Source organism: Sorex fumeus, unplaced genomic scaffold (genome assembly GCF_029834395.1).
Source record: "Sorex fumeus unplaced genomic scaffold, SorFum_2.1 ptg000008l, whole genome shotgun sequence".
In the NCBI taxonomy this organism is placed as follows: domain Eukaryota; kingdom Metazoa; phylum Chordata; class Mammalia; order Eulipotyphla; family Soricidae; genus Sorex; species Sorex fumeus.
In genome coordinates, this window is record NW_026606065.1 from 89,543,615 (window position 1) to 89,560,692 (window position 17,078).

At 41.0% G+C, this 17,078-nt stretch overlaps 1 protein-coding gene across 1 annotated transcript in view; it reads left to right on the forward strand.

Moving 5' to 3' along the window:
* The window catches only part of SOHLH2 (spermatogenesis and oogenesis specific basic helix-loop-helix 2), a 50,120-nt gene that overhangs the window by 2,800 nt on the left and 30,242 nt on the right, over window positions 1-17,078 (forward strand). Inside the window, exon 2 of the mRNA XM_056109814.1 lies at window positions 12,120-12,334. Coding sequence (XP_055965789.1) covers window positions 12,120-12,334 — 215 coding nt within the window. The remainder of the gene's footprint in view (window positions 1-12,119; window positions 12,335-17,078) is intronic.

Consider the following 17,078-nt stretch of genomic DNA (forward strand, 5'->3'; position numbering starts at 1 on the left):
GAGCTAGTCTGTGTGTTCCAAGCGTCATGTCAGCCCTATTAATTGTTCACAACACCTGGGCTATCTGTTATTTTAGTGGGTTTTTGTTGCTGTTTTGGGGACACACCTGGAAGTGCTCTGGGCTTACTCCTGGATCTGTGCTCAGAGATCACTCCTGGCAAGGCTTGGGAGAGACCATATGTGGTACTGGGGAATTGAACCCAGGTCAGCTACATGTGAGGCAAGTGCTTTACCCACTGTATGATCTCTTGGCCCACATTTTAGTGGAATTATTAATAACATCCCTCTTTATTATCAAAACTGTTCCAATTTGGAAGAGAAATGGCCACTTGATAGATTATTTTTGGGCATTTTGGGACATTCTTAGTTTGCTTCAGTTAACCAGGCTAATTAAAAAACAAAATATAATCACTCTTTGATCCCTTGGTAAAAGGCGGTTTTAGTGCCTGGTGTTTGGTTCACAGGGGGCCTGTGCAGCTGTGGAAATTCACACTCGGGCAGATGCATCAGAGGGGCTTCGAGTCCCACGTTGCTCCTAAAGTGCTCTTGGAAAGGAGAAATGTTTATAAAATGAAAAGGAAGCACTCCAGAAGGATTTCAACACTCTCTGCTGTTGAAATCCCAAATTTTAAAGCTCATTTGAAAGTGTTGTGTTGTTTGTCTTTTTAGAAGTAGGGTATTTGGGGCACATATAAGGAAACAAAGCTGGTGATGTGGGTGAATCAGTTCGACTTTTTGGTTTGTTTTTGGGACACACCCCACACACTTAGGGCTTATTCCTGGCTATGCTCAGGGAATCACTCCTAGGTGGAGACCAGGGGACTGTATGAGATGCCCAGGATTTAACCCAGGTTAGCTATGTGAACGGCAAGCGCCCTAACCACCTTAGTCTCTCTCCAGTTCGAATTAGGCTTTTAATGATCTTTAGAACTAGCTGGGGCTCGTGAGTGAGGCTGATGTACAAGAGCGAATTGAACACACATGTGAACTTCCCTGTCCAGCTTAGATGCCATTACTGATGATACTAGAATAGGTGTTGACACCTCAGCAAGTGAATGTCTTGGGGGAAAAAAACTATTATCACTATCACCCCATTGGGTGTTGAATTACTCGAGCAGGTGCCAGTAATGAATGTCTCTATTCCTCCTCGCCCTGAGATTTTAGCAGCCTCTTAATGGTCTTTTCCCAACAATTGGAGGCTCTTTCAGGGTCAGGGGAATGAGACCTATTATCGTTACTGTATAGGCATATCGAATATGCCTCAGGGAGCTTACCAGGCTCTGCCCGTGCAGGCGGGATACTCTCGGTAGCTTGCCGGCTCTCCAAGAGGTATAAATGGGTAGGAAGTGTTGTGGCCGCACGGTCTGGAAAGCAGCCTGGAACGTGGCGGTGGTTGGGCAGTGGAGGTTGGCTGCCAGGGCTGGGTCCCTTGGGGTGGGGAGGGCTCTCACCCGCCCCATAGCCTGGCATGGAGTCCAGTGGCATGATTCTGGGAGCCTCACTTTATACTCCCATCTGGGAGAAGCATCGGTGAGTTCTGGAGGGTGGCCGATGAGGAGATTATCTGGTGCCGGCAGGCAGGGTGTGGCTTCTGGGTGTGATCCCTGAATCACCAGAGACTGGGAAGCAGGATGAGGTTCTCTGTTCCGGGTCCTGTTGAGTCCATGTCCAAGGTCACAAAGTTCTGCATTATCTGGGTTCTGTGGGACTTCATTCTTGTGTGAAGCTCAACCTGAGCATCCGGAAAGCGGCCTGGAGCGCAGCGGTGGTTGGGCCATCAGTGGAGGTCGGCTGCCAGGGCTGGGTCCCTTGGGGTGGGGAAGGCTCTCATCCACCCCACGGCCTGGCGCGGAGTCCCGGGAGAAAGAACGTGGAATGGATATTACAAATTAAAAGTACAGATAGATAGCAATAATCAAATGCAACTTCTGGTACTTAATAGAATTCTGCTTTGTTTGAATAATGCCTTTGAACATTAAAAAGACTATCCCCAGGAAAACTTTAAGAAAGCAGATGGTATTAAACTTCTACTGAGACAAAGTAGAAAAAGTTCCACCGACATGAAGTGAAAAGGCAGAGGTAAAGCTTTCTGGTGCAGCCTGTGCACCAGAAAAAGAGAAAAATCAGCCAGAGGGTGCTCCCCTGGGGATGAGTGGGCTGATGCAGAACTCCTGGGCCAGTTGCACCTCTAGATTCCTTTCTCCTTTAAACTCGCCTGGCTCGCTCCTGTAGCTGGAGCAAAGGGGATAAGCTACATTTCTGGTGTTGATGGTTTTCAGGCGTCTATAACTTTCAGTGGGCGAAGGAAAGTCAGTTCTGCTTGGGAGGAAATGAACTATTATTTTTGGTTTTGGATCTAATACGTGTTCCCAGGCTTTGTGCTGGTCTGCAGTCTTTTCCTCTACTGTTTCGATACACACAAAATGCAGCAGCCCCTGAGGAAGATGCTAATATTTGTTGACTTATTCTTTGAATTAAATATGTATTTGGATAACTGAGAGCCACCAGACACAAGTAAGACTTGAACTCAGACACTGGATGCCACTATTTCATCGATGTGGTTATTTAGGTGTATAGAAAAGTACTTTCAAAGTTCTAATTTGGATCCTAAGTAATTATCTTTAAAATAATGGGTTATAAAAATATTCCAATTCCCTTTTTAAGCTTTAAATGAGTAATGCACTTTAAATCAACAAACCATAAAAACCTCTGGAAGACTAGGTTAGTGAGCTAGAAAGTCTCTTAGAAGTTCAGAAATGCAGGGTTAAGTTAGGATACTTGACATCTGACAAATTTACAGGGAGACAGAGACAGCAAGGAGGAGGAAATAATCAAAGAAATAATGGAAGGAAACAAACTAGAGTCACTGAGTCCCAGCTGAATGAGACCATACCCAGCAACACACCTTAGAAAATGATCAGGACCCACGGCCTAAGAGAAAGTAACTTACCAAAGGGAGAAGAATGACCCTGCTTGTTATTTTTAACCCTGATCCTAGTAGAAAATGTCTAGCATTATCGAGTTCAGGGCCAAAGTGATTTTGATCTTCCAAGTACATGATAACGTAAAACTAGCACCGAATAAAGGTTTTGCTCTCAAATTATTGCAGATGCAGCATGAAGAGAAAAGGAAAATTTAACAGAAGGCTTGAAGGGTGGGGTGAGGGCTGAGATAAGTAGGGAACAGAGAGACAACATAAGAGGTGAGGTCCTTGGTTTGCATGTGGCTGACCTGGGCTTAGTCCCTGGCATCACATTGGCCTCCCCACACCCTCCAGGAATGAGCCCTGATCACTTCTGGATGTAGCCCTAAATCCAAAATAAAATAAGGAGACAAAAGGAATAAGGGCATTTCGCATTAAGTTGTATATATTTTATAGTTACGGAGTGTTATTTACATCAGTGACTAGTTAATTCCATTAATATGGTTACTTAAGTTCCTATGTTAAAACATAAAAGACTGGAGAAAATCCAAAAATTTAAAGTAAGGTATTTATAAATTTCACACAGAATCGAAATGATAGTGAAAGGCTCAAAATAAAGTCATAAAAAGATAAAATTCAGGCAAAAGCATAAAAAATTTAAAAGTTGATATTTAATTTTCCATATATAGATAACAGCATATGTATTTAGTGCATGTTCTGAGATTATAGGTTCTTACATAGTATATACTAAATATTATTTGCATATAATTATGAAGAACCTTTAGGTACCTAACCCATAATTAATCTGAGGAGTTGATATATGGATGAACCATAATTAGAGGATAAACATAACCCATCATAAATTGAAAGATTAAGTAGACCTAAATTATGAAAGCAGTTCAAAAAGTATAAGCTCACAGAACACATTTTCAGTATCCTTGGACATAAACAAAGAATGTGTTATACCACAGAAATTATCAGCAAATTCTAAAGTATGAGGTTCCGTATGACATCTAATCCCATTCACAGTACACTGTGTCCGTGCTTCTCAGCCTGTCTCCACCACGCCTGTCCCCAGCCTGCTTCTTTCCTGAGACCTCTAGAGTCTTATTGGTTGGCCCCTCACATACAGTGACACCCCCCATTTATTCTCACTTGCGCCCCCCTTGAACTATCCTGGGACCCCACTGGTTGAGAAGTACTACACTAAATGACAAGCAACTTGTGAAGAAGACTCAAGAAAAAAAGCCAGGAACAAAAATATCATTTTCTTGAAAATTAAAAGCATCTTTATATAGGTGTTTAATATAGCCGATAAAATGGAAGTATAAACTAAACTTCTACTTACAACAGATGGACATAAACAGTATATATCAAAATAATGTGGGTACAATCCACTGACGCTCGGAGCCTAGGAGAACTTGCTGCAGTGATGAAAATGTCTATAATTAAGCTCATCCGCCATATGTGGATATTGAACTCTTCAAATGTGACTAGTCCAATCATCACCGGCAAATATCGTTTAATTTTATTTGCAATATTGGATTTATTAATTTATTTGAGATTTTATTTGAAATACGTTTATTTGCAATAAATAAAGCCATAATGTTCTTACAGGATTTAGTAAAGCATTACCAAGAAATAAAATTATTATATATAGCCCTCAAGTTAGAAAGATGAACTCAGTGCAGATCAGATCATAAATATTACATTAAAAGTTAAGACTAGATGAAATAGACTATTTGGGGGTATCTTTCCCAGTAGTGTTCAAAAAAACATGTGATACTGGGGGTCAAGCCTCTGGCCTTCTGCGTACCAAGAAAATTCTTTATCCCTTTGAGGTATCTCCCCCATCCAAAAGAGATTTTTTTTTAATAAAAACAAAATTCATTTCTGAGCAGGTAGACGAATTACTAAGTTATCAAGGGAGGGTAAAATAGTAAAACCCATCTGAGTGGCTTTAGGCTCAGATTTTATAGACATCTTGTTGTCTGTTTGGATTTGTTTTTGAGCCACACGTGGCAGTTCTCGGGGCTTCCTCCTGGCTCTGTGCTCAGGGAATCACTCCAGGCAAAGGATCGAGGGACCATCTGGTGCCAGGCGTCAAACCTGGGTTGGCTGATGCAAGGCAGGAAGGAACCTTACCTGTTGTACTATCTCTGGCTTCTCACAGACATGTTTTACCCAAACTTCGAGAAGCAGGTAATTTCTGTGTTTTATAAAGTATTCAAGTCAGTGGAAATGGCACCAATATAGAGATTTTGTAAAACATCACAGAGCTTCCCCAAGAAACTATAAATAGAGCTACCATCTGACCCCCCAGTAATTCCACTCTTGGTATCTATATATAAAATGTGAAAACAGTAACAGAGTTATGCCCTCTTATGTCTAGTGCAGCATTATTTATAGTATCTAAGCTATGGAAACCTGTGATGTATGGAATGCCTGTGATGTTTTAATAACAAAGATAGGTATATAGCGTGGAATACTTCTCAGCTCTAAAAGCATGAACATTTTCCATTACAATAGAATGAAAGAAACTCAAGGGGGATTATGTGAATCAATATGTCAGGAGGGAAAACACGATTATTGGATAATTTTGCCCATCTGCAATATGATGATATAATGCTGGCTAATAGGAAAAAATGTCGGTGGACACTGACAATAGAATTAAGGTAAATGAAGGGATGAATTTTACTGTAAGGAGAAGAAAAGATGGAGGGGTATAAAAAAAGTGATGGGTCACATCAAAAAGAACAAGAACAACCAGTGTTGGCGCTGATGTGGGGAGAGAGGACCTCTCTTTCATTGTTGGTGGTAATACTGACTGGTCCAGCCTTTTTAGAAAACAATGTGGGCATTCCTTCAAAAACTAGAAACTGGGCTTCCAATTGACCCTGCAATACTACTTCTTGGAATATATCCCGAGGGTGCAAAAAAGCACAGTAGAAATGACATCTGCACCTGTATGTTCATTGCAGCACTGTTCACAATAGTGCTGGATTCACACAGCATTGTTCCAGAATGTTCACACAGCACTGTTCCAGAATCTAGAAACAACCTGAGTGCCTGAGAACAGACAGCTGGTTAAAGAAACTTTGGTGTATCTACACAATGGAATACTATGCAGCTGTTAGGAAAGATGAAGTCAGGACATTTGTTTATAAGTGGGTGGTCCTGGAGAGTATCATGTTAAGTGAAATGAGTGAGAAAGAGAGGACATAGAATGACTTTACTCATTCGTGGACTAACACCCAAGGACAGTAGATACAAGGGCCAGGAAGATTACTCCATGGCTGGAATCCTGCCTTATGAGCTGGGGGAGAGGGTAGCGGGGATAGAGAAGGGATCACTAAGTCAATGATGGTTGAAGGGTTCCCTCGGGATGGGAGATGTGTGTTGAAAGTAGATAAAGGACCAAACATTACGGCCTCTCAGTATCTGTATTGTAAACTGTAATGCCATAGGTAGAGAGAGTAAGAGGGAAAACTGTCTGCTTTAGAGGCAGGGGGAGGGGTAGGACGGTGGGATGCGGGGGTGGGGAGGGATACTGGGGACATTGGTGGTGGAAAATGTACACTGGTGGAAGGATGAGTGTTCAATCATTGTATGACTGAAACTCAAACATGAAAGCTTTGTAAGTGTTGCTCACGATGATTCAATTAAAAAGTGGAGAAAGCAGAAGTGTATTGATTATCATTCATATGTGTTGTAAACATGAGAATGTTTAATAAAAATAAGTCAAAGCTGCTAAAGAAAAGAAAAATGGTGGGTTTAAACTTTAAATAAAAGAATCCTCTGAATCATCATTACACTTTCTATAACCATATATTTAAAAAATGAAAACAGTCCACACCATGGAATAATACTGAAGCTTTCTATTTCACTGTTCAAGGCTAGCATAATTCTGATACCCAAACTATATTATAGAATAGAATTGTATAATTTTATTATATAAATGCAAAAATTTCATTACTCAACAGATATAAGTTGAATCAAATATGATTAAATTGATACTAAAAAATTTGGTAAGTTTCAGCAATCACTGCTGATGGACAATTCTTAGCTTCCTTGTAGAAACAAGTTTTTTAAAGTTTCTAAAGGGTCTTGATTGGAACTCCCATGCTTCATTTCTGGTGGTAAAAATATTTGAAATTTTTCCATTAAGTCAAGGACAAAGCACTAAGTTTGCTATTTGTTGTCCATCATGGTTTTATTGGCTGTTCAGTCAATCTTTTAAGATCAAAAAATGAAGGGCATAAAGTTTGGAAATTGAAAGAGCATCATTTTTGAGGTCAGTGTGATTCTCCTGCCCTGAAAATTCAGAAGGGTCAACGAAAACAGTGGAACTAAATAAAGAGGACCATGAGTTACTTTCATCAAATTCCTCATAAAGAAATTGATACGCAGAAAATAGTGAGTTATGCTATCCCCCTCACAATGATACCAAAACCTTGAAAATCTCAGAAATACCTGAGGACATATGCCAAATCTATGCGAAATTTACTGGAAAACTGAGGGGCAGGGGTATGGAAATGCCTCTATTTCCTGAGTTATCATTCCTAAATGGGGAGTCTTAGTTCTTGGGCTGGAATTTCCGAGGGACCTGGCCTGAGTGAGACACTGCTGCACCTCTGAGCTCGTTTCGGGGCTCTGATTACCATCCTGGCTTATTCACTTTAATGCCCGTCTTTTTCGAGTAAAACTTTCATTAAGCAGTGTAAATACATTTCCAGCGATTTTTTCCCCCTTAAATGTATTTGTCCAGCCTCCTTTTGGTGAGCTAACTGCTGTGTTTCTTTTGACTTTTCAATATTCAGTCTTTGTTTTGACTTGGTATTTTTGCAGGGTGTTCACACCATTATATCTTTACTGCTGCTAATTTACTTCCAATCCTGAGACTTTGGAAGAAGATCAATAAGCATTTCAATCGTAACAGTAAAAAAATTGAGAATGGTGGTATTACCTAATTAAGTTCAAGTACAAACTGATGCTAAAATCCTGTTAGAAAGGAAACTGATGGTAAATATCTAAGGACTATCAGAAAAGGAAAAAAACAAATCCAGCAAGGGAGAGCTGTGTGTTTCCTTCAAATACAAGAGTGAGAAATGAGACCAGGTGGTGTTGATTAGGAATAGGCAAATTGATCAATGGATCAGAATAACACAGAGAAATAACTATAGGATCTATAATTATAGCAGCAGTTATGTAAAAAATACATAGCACTGTAGTACTGTCCTCCCATTGTTTATCGATTTGCTCAAGCGGGCACCAGTAACGTCTCTATTGTGAGACTTGTAAACTGTTTTTGTTATATCAAATACATCACGGGTACCTTGTCAGGCTTTGCCGGGTGGGCAGGATACTCTGAGTAGCTTGCTGGGCTCTCCGAGAGGGGCAAAGGAATCAAACCCGGGTCGGCTGCATGCAAGGCAAATGCCCTACCCACTGTGCTATCACTCCAGCCCATTCAAGTAAAATTGAACTACAGACTTTCTTTCACTTATAATGGGGTTATATTTAGATAAATTTATCATAACTTCAAAATATCATAAGTGGGGAAAAATACATAAATAACAAATACATTGTGGCATTTGAAAATATGGAGTATTTTAGCCTTTTCAATAATGCTATTAAGTAATTACCTTTATTTGAAAAAAAGGTAAAATTAAATAGCTACTTCATATTAGTCATAGTAAATTTCAGGTTGGACAAAAGTTAAGTGCTATGGAAGTATTAGAATATGTAACTATCAAAGCATGTTTTAGTAATGTAAATAGAGATGGTTTGTAAAGAGATATAAGTGCTCAAAGAAAAGGTAGATTTGTAACTAATAAACTTTTTTTGGGTGACTAGACAGCTTATAGTATAAGGTATAAGGTAAAGGCCCTCCCGTTGATCGTCGATTTGCTCGAGCGGGCCCAGTAACGTCTCCATTGGAGACTTTGTTGTTACTGTGTCTGGCATACCAAATACTCTCGGTAGCTTGCCGGGCTCTCCGAGAGGGGCGGAGGAATCGAACTCAGGTCGGCCAATGTTGGCCGCGTGCAAGGCAGACGCCCTACCCGCTGTGCTATCGCTCCAGTTGGCTTGATATATAGAATATATAAACTTATATGGATTTGCTCGAACGGGCCCAGTACGTCTCCATTGGAGACTCTGTTGTTACTGTGTCTGGCATATCGAATCCGTCACGGGGAGCTTGCTAGGCTCTGCCGTGCGGGTGAGATACTCTCGGTAGCTTGCTGGGCTCTCCGAGAGGAGCGGAGGAATCGAACTCGGGTCGGCCATGTTGGCTGCGTGCAAGGCAAACGCCCTACCGCTGTGCTATCGCTCTAGCCCAAACTTCTATGGATAAGTAGGTAAAAGATAAATAACAAGTAGGAAGGTGAACAAAGTTAAAAGGCAATTGTGATAGTGTATGCTGTGGGTAAGAATGGAAATTGCCACTAAAATGATGATATTCAATCTCAGTTAGAAAAAAGAAAAGGAAAATTTTGATGGTCTCCTCCCCCCCCCTCAACACACACACACACAATTTGGGGGAAAAACATGAACAATTAGTCTAAAGATTTGGGGAAATGGACCTTGTTTGAGAAGTTTATTTTTGTCTTTGGGGGATAGCAGTTTAGCAGTATCTAAGTTGAAAAACGAAAGTAAGCACTTGTTTTTGCTGCATTGCCTGAAGGATTTATCCTTATCTGTTTATATAGTAAAGGTGTTGCTATGTTGTAAAGGTGTTGTTATAACATCAAACCTAGCGTCAGAGAATGGTTCACTTACCATAATTGAGCAAGACTGAACTAAGATTTCAAATGATCACTTGTTCTCCTTCCACTCTGGATCCCAATGAATAATGGAAAATGTGTTTTGTGTTTTGTTTAGTTTTTGTTTGGGGGCCAAACCTGGCAGTACTCAGGGATTCCTCCTGATTCTGCACTCAGGAATTACTCCTAGAGGTACTTGGGGATGCTGGGGATCAAACCTGGGTTGACTGTGCAAGGCAGATGATGATATTCAATCTCACTATTAATTAGAAAAAAGAAAAGGAAAATTGTGATAGTTTCCCTTCCCTCCCCCCACCCCCAAACACACACACACACACACACACACACACACACACACACACACACACAATTTTGGCGGAAAAAGCATGAACAATTAGTTAAAAGATTTGGGGAAATGGACCTTATTTGAGATGTATATTTTTGTCTTTGGGAGATAGCAGTTTAGCAGTATCTGAGTTGAAAAACAAAAGTAAGCACTTGTTTTTGCTGCATTGTCTGAAGGATTTATCTTCATCTGTTTATATTGTAAAGGTGTTGTAAAGATTGTAAAGGGAAGATGCCCTCCCCACTGTGCTCTGGCCCCAATGAATGTGTTTTTTAAGGGGATAAAAGTAATTGCCTGGAGAATTAAAAAGAAATATCCCTAGTAGGATGAAGTTTCTGAGAAATTATTGACTTATTAATGGAGAAAAGCAGCTTACTTTGAAAAGACAATATTCTATATGGGCTAGAGAATTGGCTGTAGAGCTGAAGGCACTTGCCTTGCACATGGCCAACCCAGATTTAGTCCTGGGCATCCCTTATGGTTCCTGGAGCATTACCAAGAATGATTACTGAGTGCAGGGCCAGGAGTAACCCTTGAGCATCACCAGAATAGCCTCCAAACAAACAAAAAGAGAACGCTGAGATCAAATTTGGGACTCCCCAGTGCAGAGCATGCTCTTAGCCCTTTGAGCTATGTCCCTGGCTCATAACTTATTTCAAACTTGCCCCATTTCTTTGCATCACACCTGGTCCTTCCAGAAACCCTAGAGAACCAGGCTGAAGGGGAGGGAAGCTCCCGGTGGACATCTGTGTCTGCATCCCACCCTGTGTAGTGGCTGTCTGACTGCAGCATTCTCTTTATAAAGGCATTTTCAACTCCTCTCGCTATGTCTTTTGGTTTCAACTCCAGTAAAATCCAGAGTTTATTTTCTTATGTTGACTTTTCTTGTGACCTGGCATTTCCACCTGTCTACTGAGTGTTTCTATAAATGCAAGCATCCCCATTCTCTGACATTTTCAGTGGATTGTGTTTAATAGCAGTAGGGAGTAAAATATAGAGAAATAAAAGGTGAAGATAGAAGTTTTATTTTCCTAATTGATTGTGCTTGAAAGTATGCCCAAATGGAAACAGAGAGCCTTTTTTGACTTTAATGCTGTGGTTTGTTTGAATAGCATGTATGATCCATTCAAAGAAAGGAAATTCAGTGTTCAGATTTAGGAATTTAAGTCTTTCATTATTTTATTGAATGGAATGTGTTTCATCAAAATTAATGTTTTGATGTGGGAGAGTTAACAGTTTTGTTCTGAGTAAATAGATTTTCCAGCATGATGTATGATTGGGAAAGTGGGTCATGGTTTTTGACTATCTAGTCACACAAAAAAATTTAAACAGTTCTGTTTTTCATAGGACAAGAAAGAAATGTGCAGGAGAACTATGGCTGAGTTTGTAGGCAAAAGTTTGAAAAAATAGCTTGACCTTCAACTCTGTTTACTACCCTAGGTATTAAAACTGTCACTCACTGTCCTCCCATTGTTCATCGATTTGCTCGAGTGGGCCCAGTAACGTCTCCATTGGAGACTTTGTTGTTACTGTGTTTGGCATATCGAATACATCACAGGTAGCTTGCCAGGCTCTGCCGTGCGGGTGAGATCCTCTCGGTAGCTTGCCGGGCTCTCCGAGAGGGGTGGAGGAATCGAACTCAGGTCGGTCATGTTGGCTGCGTGCAAGGCAAACACCCTACCGCTGTGCTATTGCTCCAGCCCACCCTCGGTATTAAGAACAGAGAATTAAGTTTCTGCCTCTGAGGAACTTAAAATGGACTGCACTGTAGCACTGTCCTCCTTTTGTTCATCGATTTTCTCGAGCGGGCACTAGTAATGTCTCCATTGTGAGACTTGTTGTTACTGTTTTTGGCATATCGGATACATCATGGGTAGCTTGTCAGGCTTTGCCATGCGGTCGGGATACTCAGTAGCTTCCTGGGCTTTCCGAGAGAGATGGAGGAATATTATATTGTAAACCATCCTGTTGTTGTAAACCATCCTGTTGTTTGTAATCTTTATTCCTTTCATGCATAGCATATACTCTGCTCACACATTATTAAATATGTGCTGCTTCCCCCCCCCCCCCTTTTTTTTTCCAGGTACAGATTGACCTCTTACTAGCTGGCGATGTCACCATGCAGTACCTTGCTGATGTTGTCCAGGAAGCGTTCTTGGGTATAGCCAAAGTCTCCATCACCATCAGTGAGGTGAAAAAGGTAGCAGCACTCTGGGATAACAGGACTTTCAATGTTGTTTTCCTGAAGATGACATCTTTACCAATGGCCGAGGAACTGGAAGCTGTTGACTTAATTCGGTAAATCTCTAAAATCTTTACTAAAGCCTTGTCTTCAGGAAAGTTGTTGCTACTGCCTAGTTCTATAAATACCCTTCAAAGAGGGTATAACTTTTCCTATATTTTTCAAAAGGAGGTACATTTTCACGAGTAGAATCTTGTTGTTTTTGTCAGCAGTCTAATATACTATGACTATTTTTAACTTAAAAATAGGGATGCGTGCCAATGTAAGAACTAATTGGTCATGGGAATTTATTTGCAATATGACACCTTCTTTCCCTGGGTATTCCTTTTTAATAAGTATGTCATTAAAATGGCACACTTTTCAGAGTTCATTAACTATTACTATAGGTACTAAAGCAGGTGAACACAGTTTGCTCTGTTATGTTAGCTGTGGACTGAAGGTGTCTCTTACAGAATACGTCCTCATATGAAAGAACCAGGAGGCCTCTGTGTCCATTTTGTCTCATCAGCACCACCCCTCTTGCTCTTGCTTCATCTGGTAGATCTGCGGAAGTTTCTGTGTTGTTTGACCCACTCAGCTCCAGAGAGTGGAGTTTAGTGGGGTAGAGTTAGGCTCTTCTAGTTTGCCTGCTTGGGATATTGAACCACTTGAATATTCAAGTGCCATATTCAATTGCCATATTCAAGGCTCTTTCAGGGTTAGGAGAATGAGACCCATCATTGTTACTGGTATTTGGCATATTGGGTAAGCCACGGGGAGTTTGCCAGACTCTCCCGTGTGGGCAGGTTACATTCGGTAGCCTGCCAGGTTGTACAAAATAAGAATGAGATAATAAGATGTCTCTGAGCCACGAATGCGGCCATGCGCTTCCGGGAGCTGGGTTTTATAGTCTCTGGGTCTTGGTCGTTGATGGGATTACACGGCGCCAGGGAGCCAGTTGGTGGGTGTGACCCCTGCCTACTGGAAGGTGGAGGATCTGGGTGGAGGATGCTCAGCCCCGATCCGAGCAGACTTGGAGATCTCAGCCCTGGGACCCGCATGCCTTTGTTCCTCTACCGGTACCTTCATGCGTGTGGAGAGTGGTCTCAGCATGGACCATAAGAGAAAGTTTAGAGATGATATGGTGATCATTGATTCAAAATGAACAAGTGCATTTTATTAGGAGCAGAGAGAAGTTGGAGTGGTGGGCCTGAGAGGACAGTAGTTAAGGCCTTTGCCTTGCATGTGTACAACCCGAGGTGGTTTCCCTGGCACCACGTGTGGTCCCCTGAGCACTTCCAGGAGTGATCCCTGAGCATAGAGTCAGGAGAAGCAGTGAAATTACCTGTCTCACTTGGGATCGTAAAATTTATTTTCACAAAACTTGGACTAGATCTCTTTCTTCTGCTTTTCCTTTTTCTGAGGGTCTCTAACTATTTGGCTTCTGTGTTAGAGTTGCCACCTCTCATCTCTGTGATTCATCATAGATCAGACTCGGTGTAAACTGAACATACAGCACTGGACAGAATCAGTGAGGCTGAAAGCTCTCCGTTCTTTTTCTTTTTTTTTTGGCCTGTTTTCCATTAGTTTTATTTATTTATTTTAATTTTTATTAGTGAAACACCATGAGGTACAGTTGTAGATTTACAAATTTTTGTGCTTGGGTTTCAATCATACAATGATCAAATACCCATCCCTCCACCAGTGCCCATTTTCCACCACCATGGATAATAATCCCTCCCACCCTCATCTCCCCCATCCCACCCTGCCTCTGTGGCAGAGCATTCCCTTTTTTTTTTTTCCCCTTTATTTTATTTTTTTTTTTTTAAAGTTGTAGATTTACAATTTTTTGTGCTTTGGTTTCAATTATACAATGATCAGATACCCATCCCTCCACCAGTGCCCATTTTCCACCACCATGGATAATATCCCTCCCACCCCCATCCCCCCATCCCCCCGTCTCTGTGGCAGGGCAATCCCCTGTGTTCTCTCTCTCCTTTTGGGTGTTGTGGTCTGCAAAAGAGGCATTGAGTGGCAAACATGTTCAGTCCATAGTCTACTTTCGACATGCATCTCCCCTCCTGGGAGGATCCTCCAAACATCCTTTATTTGGTGCTCCCTTCTCTATCTGAATAGCCCTTTCCTCTAGGATACCCGGCTGGCCTCTAAGTTATGGAGTAATCCTCCTGGTGCTGATCTCAGCTATTCTTGGGTATTAATCTCATACTTTGTTACTTTATATCCCCCAGATGAATGCAATCTTTCTATGTCTATCCCTCTTTTTCTGACTCATTTCGCTTAGCATGATACTTTCCATATTGTACCACTTGTATGTAAATTTCATGACTTCATCTTTTCTAAGAGCTACATAGTACTCCATTGTGTAGATGTACCAAAGTTTCTTTAACCAGTCATCTGTTCTTGGGCATTCAGGTTTCTTCCAGTTTCTGGCTATTGTAAAGAGTGCTGCAATGAACAAACAAGTGCAGATGTCACTTCGACTATACATTTTTGCCTCTCTGGGATATATTCCCAGGAGTGGTATTGCTGGGTCAAATGGGAGCTCAATTTCTAATTTTTTGAGAATCGTCCATACTGTTTTCCAGAAGGGCTGAACCAGTGGACATTCCCACCAACAGTGAAGGAGTGTCCCTTTCTCGCCACATCCACGCCAGCATCGGTTGCTTTTGTTCTTTTGAATGTGGGCCAGTCTCTGAGGTGTGAGATGGTATCTCATTGTGGTTTTGATCTGCATCTCCCTGATGATTAATGATGAAGAGCATTTTCTCATGTGCTTTTTTGCCATTCGGATTTCTTCTTTGAGAAAGTTTCTGTTCATTTCATTGCCCCATTTTTGGATGGGGTTGGATGTTTTCTTCTTGTGGAGTTTAACCAGTATTTTGTATATCCTGGATATCAACCCCTTGTCAGATGTGTATTCGGTGAATATCCTTTCCCATTCTGTAGACTGTCTTTGTATTTTGGTCACTACTACCGAAAGCATTGTATAAATTCAATGCAATCCCTATAAGGATACCCATGACATTCTTCAAAGAAATGGAGCAAACACTCTTGAAATTTATATGGAACAATAAGCCCCCACGAATAGCTAAAGCAATTCTTGGGAAAAAGAAAATGGGAGGAATCAACCTCCCGAACTTCAAACTGTACTACAAAGCAGTAATAATTAAAACAGCATGGTACTGGAACAAAGGCAGAACTGCAGACCAATGGAACAGGGTTGAATACACTGACATCTCTCCTCAATCATATGCTCATCTAATCTTTGATAAAGGTGCAAGTAATGTAAAGTGGAGTAAGGAAAGCCTCTTTAATAAATTGTGTTGGCATCACTGGACGGCTACATGCAAAAAAATAGGCTCAGAACTCTGCCTAACACCATGTACAAAAGTAAGATCAAAATGGATTAAAGACCTCAACATCAGACCAGAAACCATAAGGTACATTGAAGATAAAGTTGGCAAAACCCTCCATGACATTGAAGCTAATGGTATCTTCAAAGATGCCACGCCACTGGCCGAGCAAGTGAAAACAGAGATAGATAAATGGGACTATCTTAAACTAAGGAGCATTCCCTTTTGTTCTCTCTCTCCTTTTGGGTGTTGTGGTCTGCAAAAGAGGCATTGAGTGGCAATCATGTTCAGTCCAAAGTCTACTTTCAACATGCATCTCCCCTCCTGGGAGGATCCTCCAAACACCCTTTATTTAGTGCTCCCTTCTCTATCTGAGCTGCCCTTTCCCCTAGAATGCTTGGCTGGCCTCTAAACTATGGAGTAATCCTCCTGGTGCTGATCTCAGCTATTCTTGGGTATTAATCTCATATTTTGTTACTTTATATCCCCCAGATGAATGCAATCTTTCTGTGTCTATCCCTCTCTTTCTGACTCATTTCACTTAGCATGATACTTTCCATGTTGTACCACTTGTATGTAAATTTCATGACTTCATCTTTTCTAACAGCTACATAGTACTCCATTGTGTAGATGTACCAAAGTTTCTTTAACCAGTTTTCTGTTCTCAGGCACTCAAGTTTTTTTTTTTCCAGATCCCGGCTTTTGTAAACAGTGCTGCAATGAACAAACAAGTGCAGATGTCACTTCGACTATACCTGTTTGCCTCTCTGGGATATATTCCCAGGAGTGGTATTGCTGGATCAAATGGGAGCTCAATTTCTAATTTTTTGAGAATTGTCCATACTGTTTTCCAAAAGGGGAAAGCTCTCCATTCTATGGGTAGGATCCCTGTGTACCTATCCAAAAGATTTTACTTGATCATTATTGAAATTACATTTTGAACTCTAAGAATAATGGAAGAGGAGGAGTTTTTTCAGTTGTTAAAAGGAGGTTTAAGGAGAGGGCTTCCTGTCCATGTGAGAATTCTCCTCCCTGCCCCCTTCTTTAAGCAAATGACATAATTTAAGATTTCTTATCAGGCAAAAAAAGTACATAAAGGCACTAAATGTATAGCTGTGCATATGGTAGTTCTTAATTTTGTTGTAAAAATTCTTGCGAGAAAGAAAAATAGCTTTTGGAACACCTGGTTTTGTTTTTCTCATCTGTTATTATGATATTCCCAATACCCAATCTAGGTCTTGGCTGACAGCAGGTGGTAAACTCTTGCTATGAATGTGAGCGAGAAATACTGACCAGGGACAGAGAATGAAAACTAGCTTTTGTGTTTCTCTCTGAAGAATGGATAGTTTTCTTTGTGAGAGTTTTGCCTTTTGTGATCCTTTCTTGCTCTCAGAACTGTTATGAGAACATGATATAGATTACTGTCACAAACTTGTTTAAATATTTG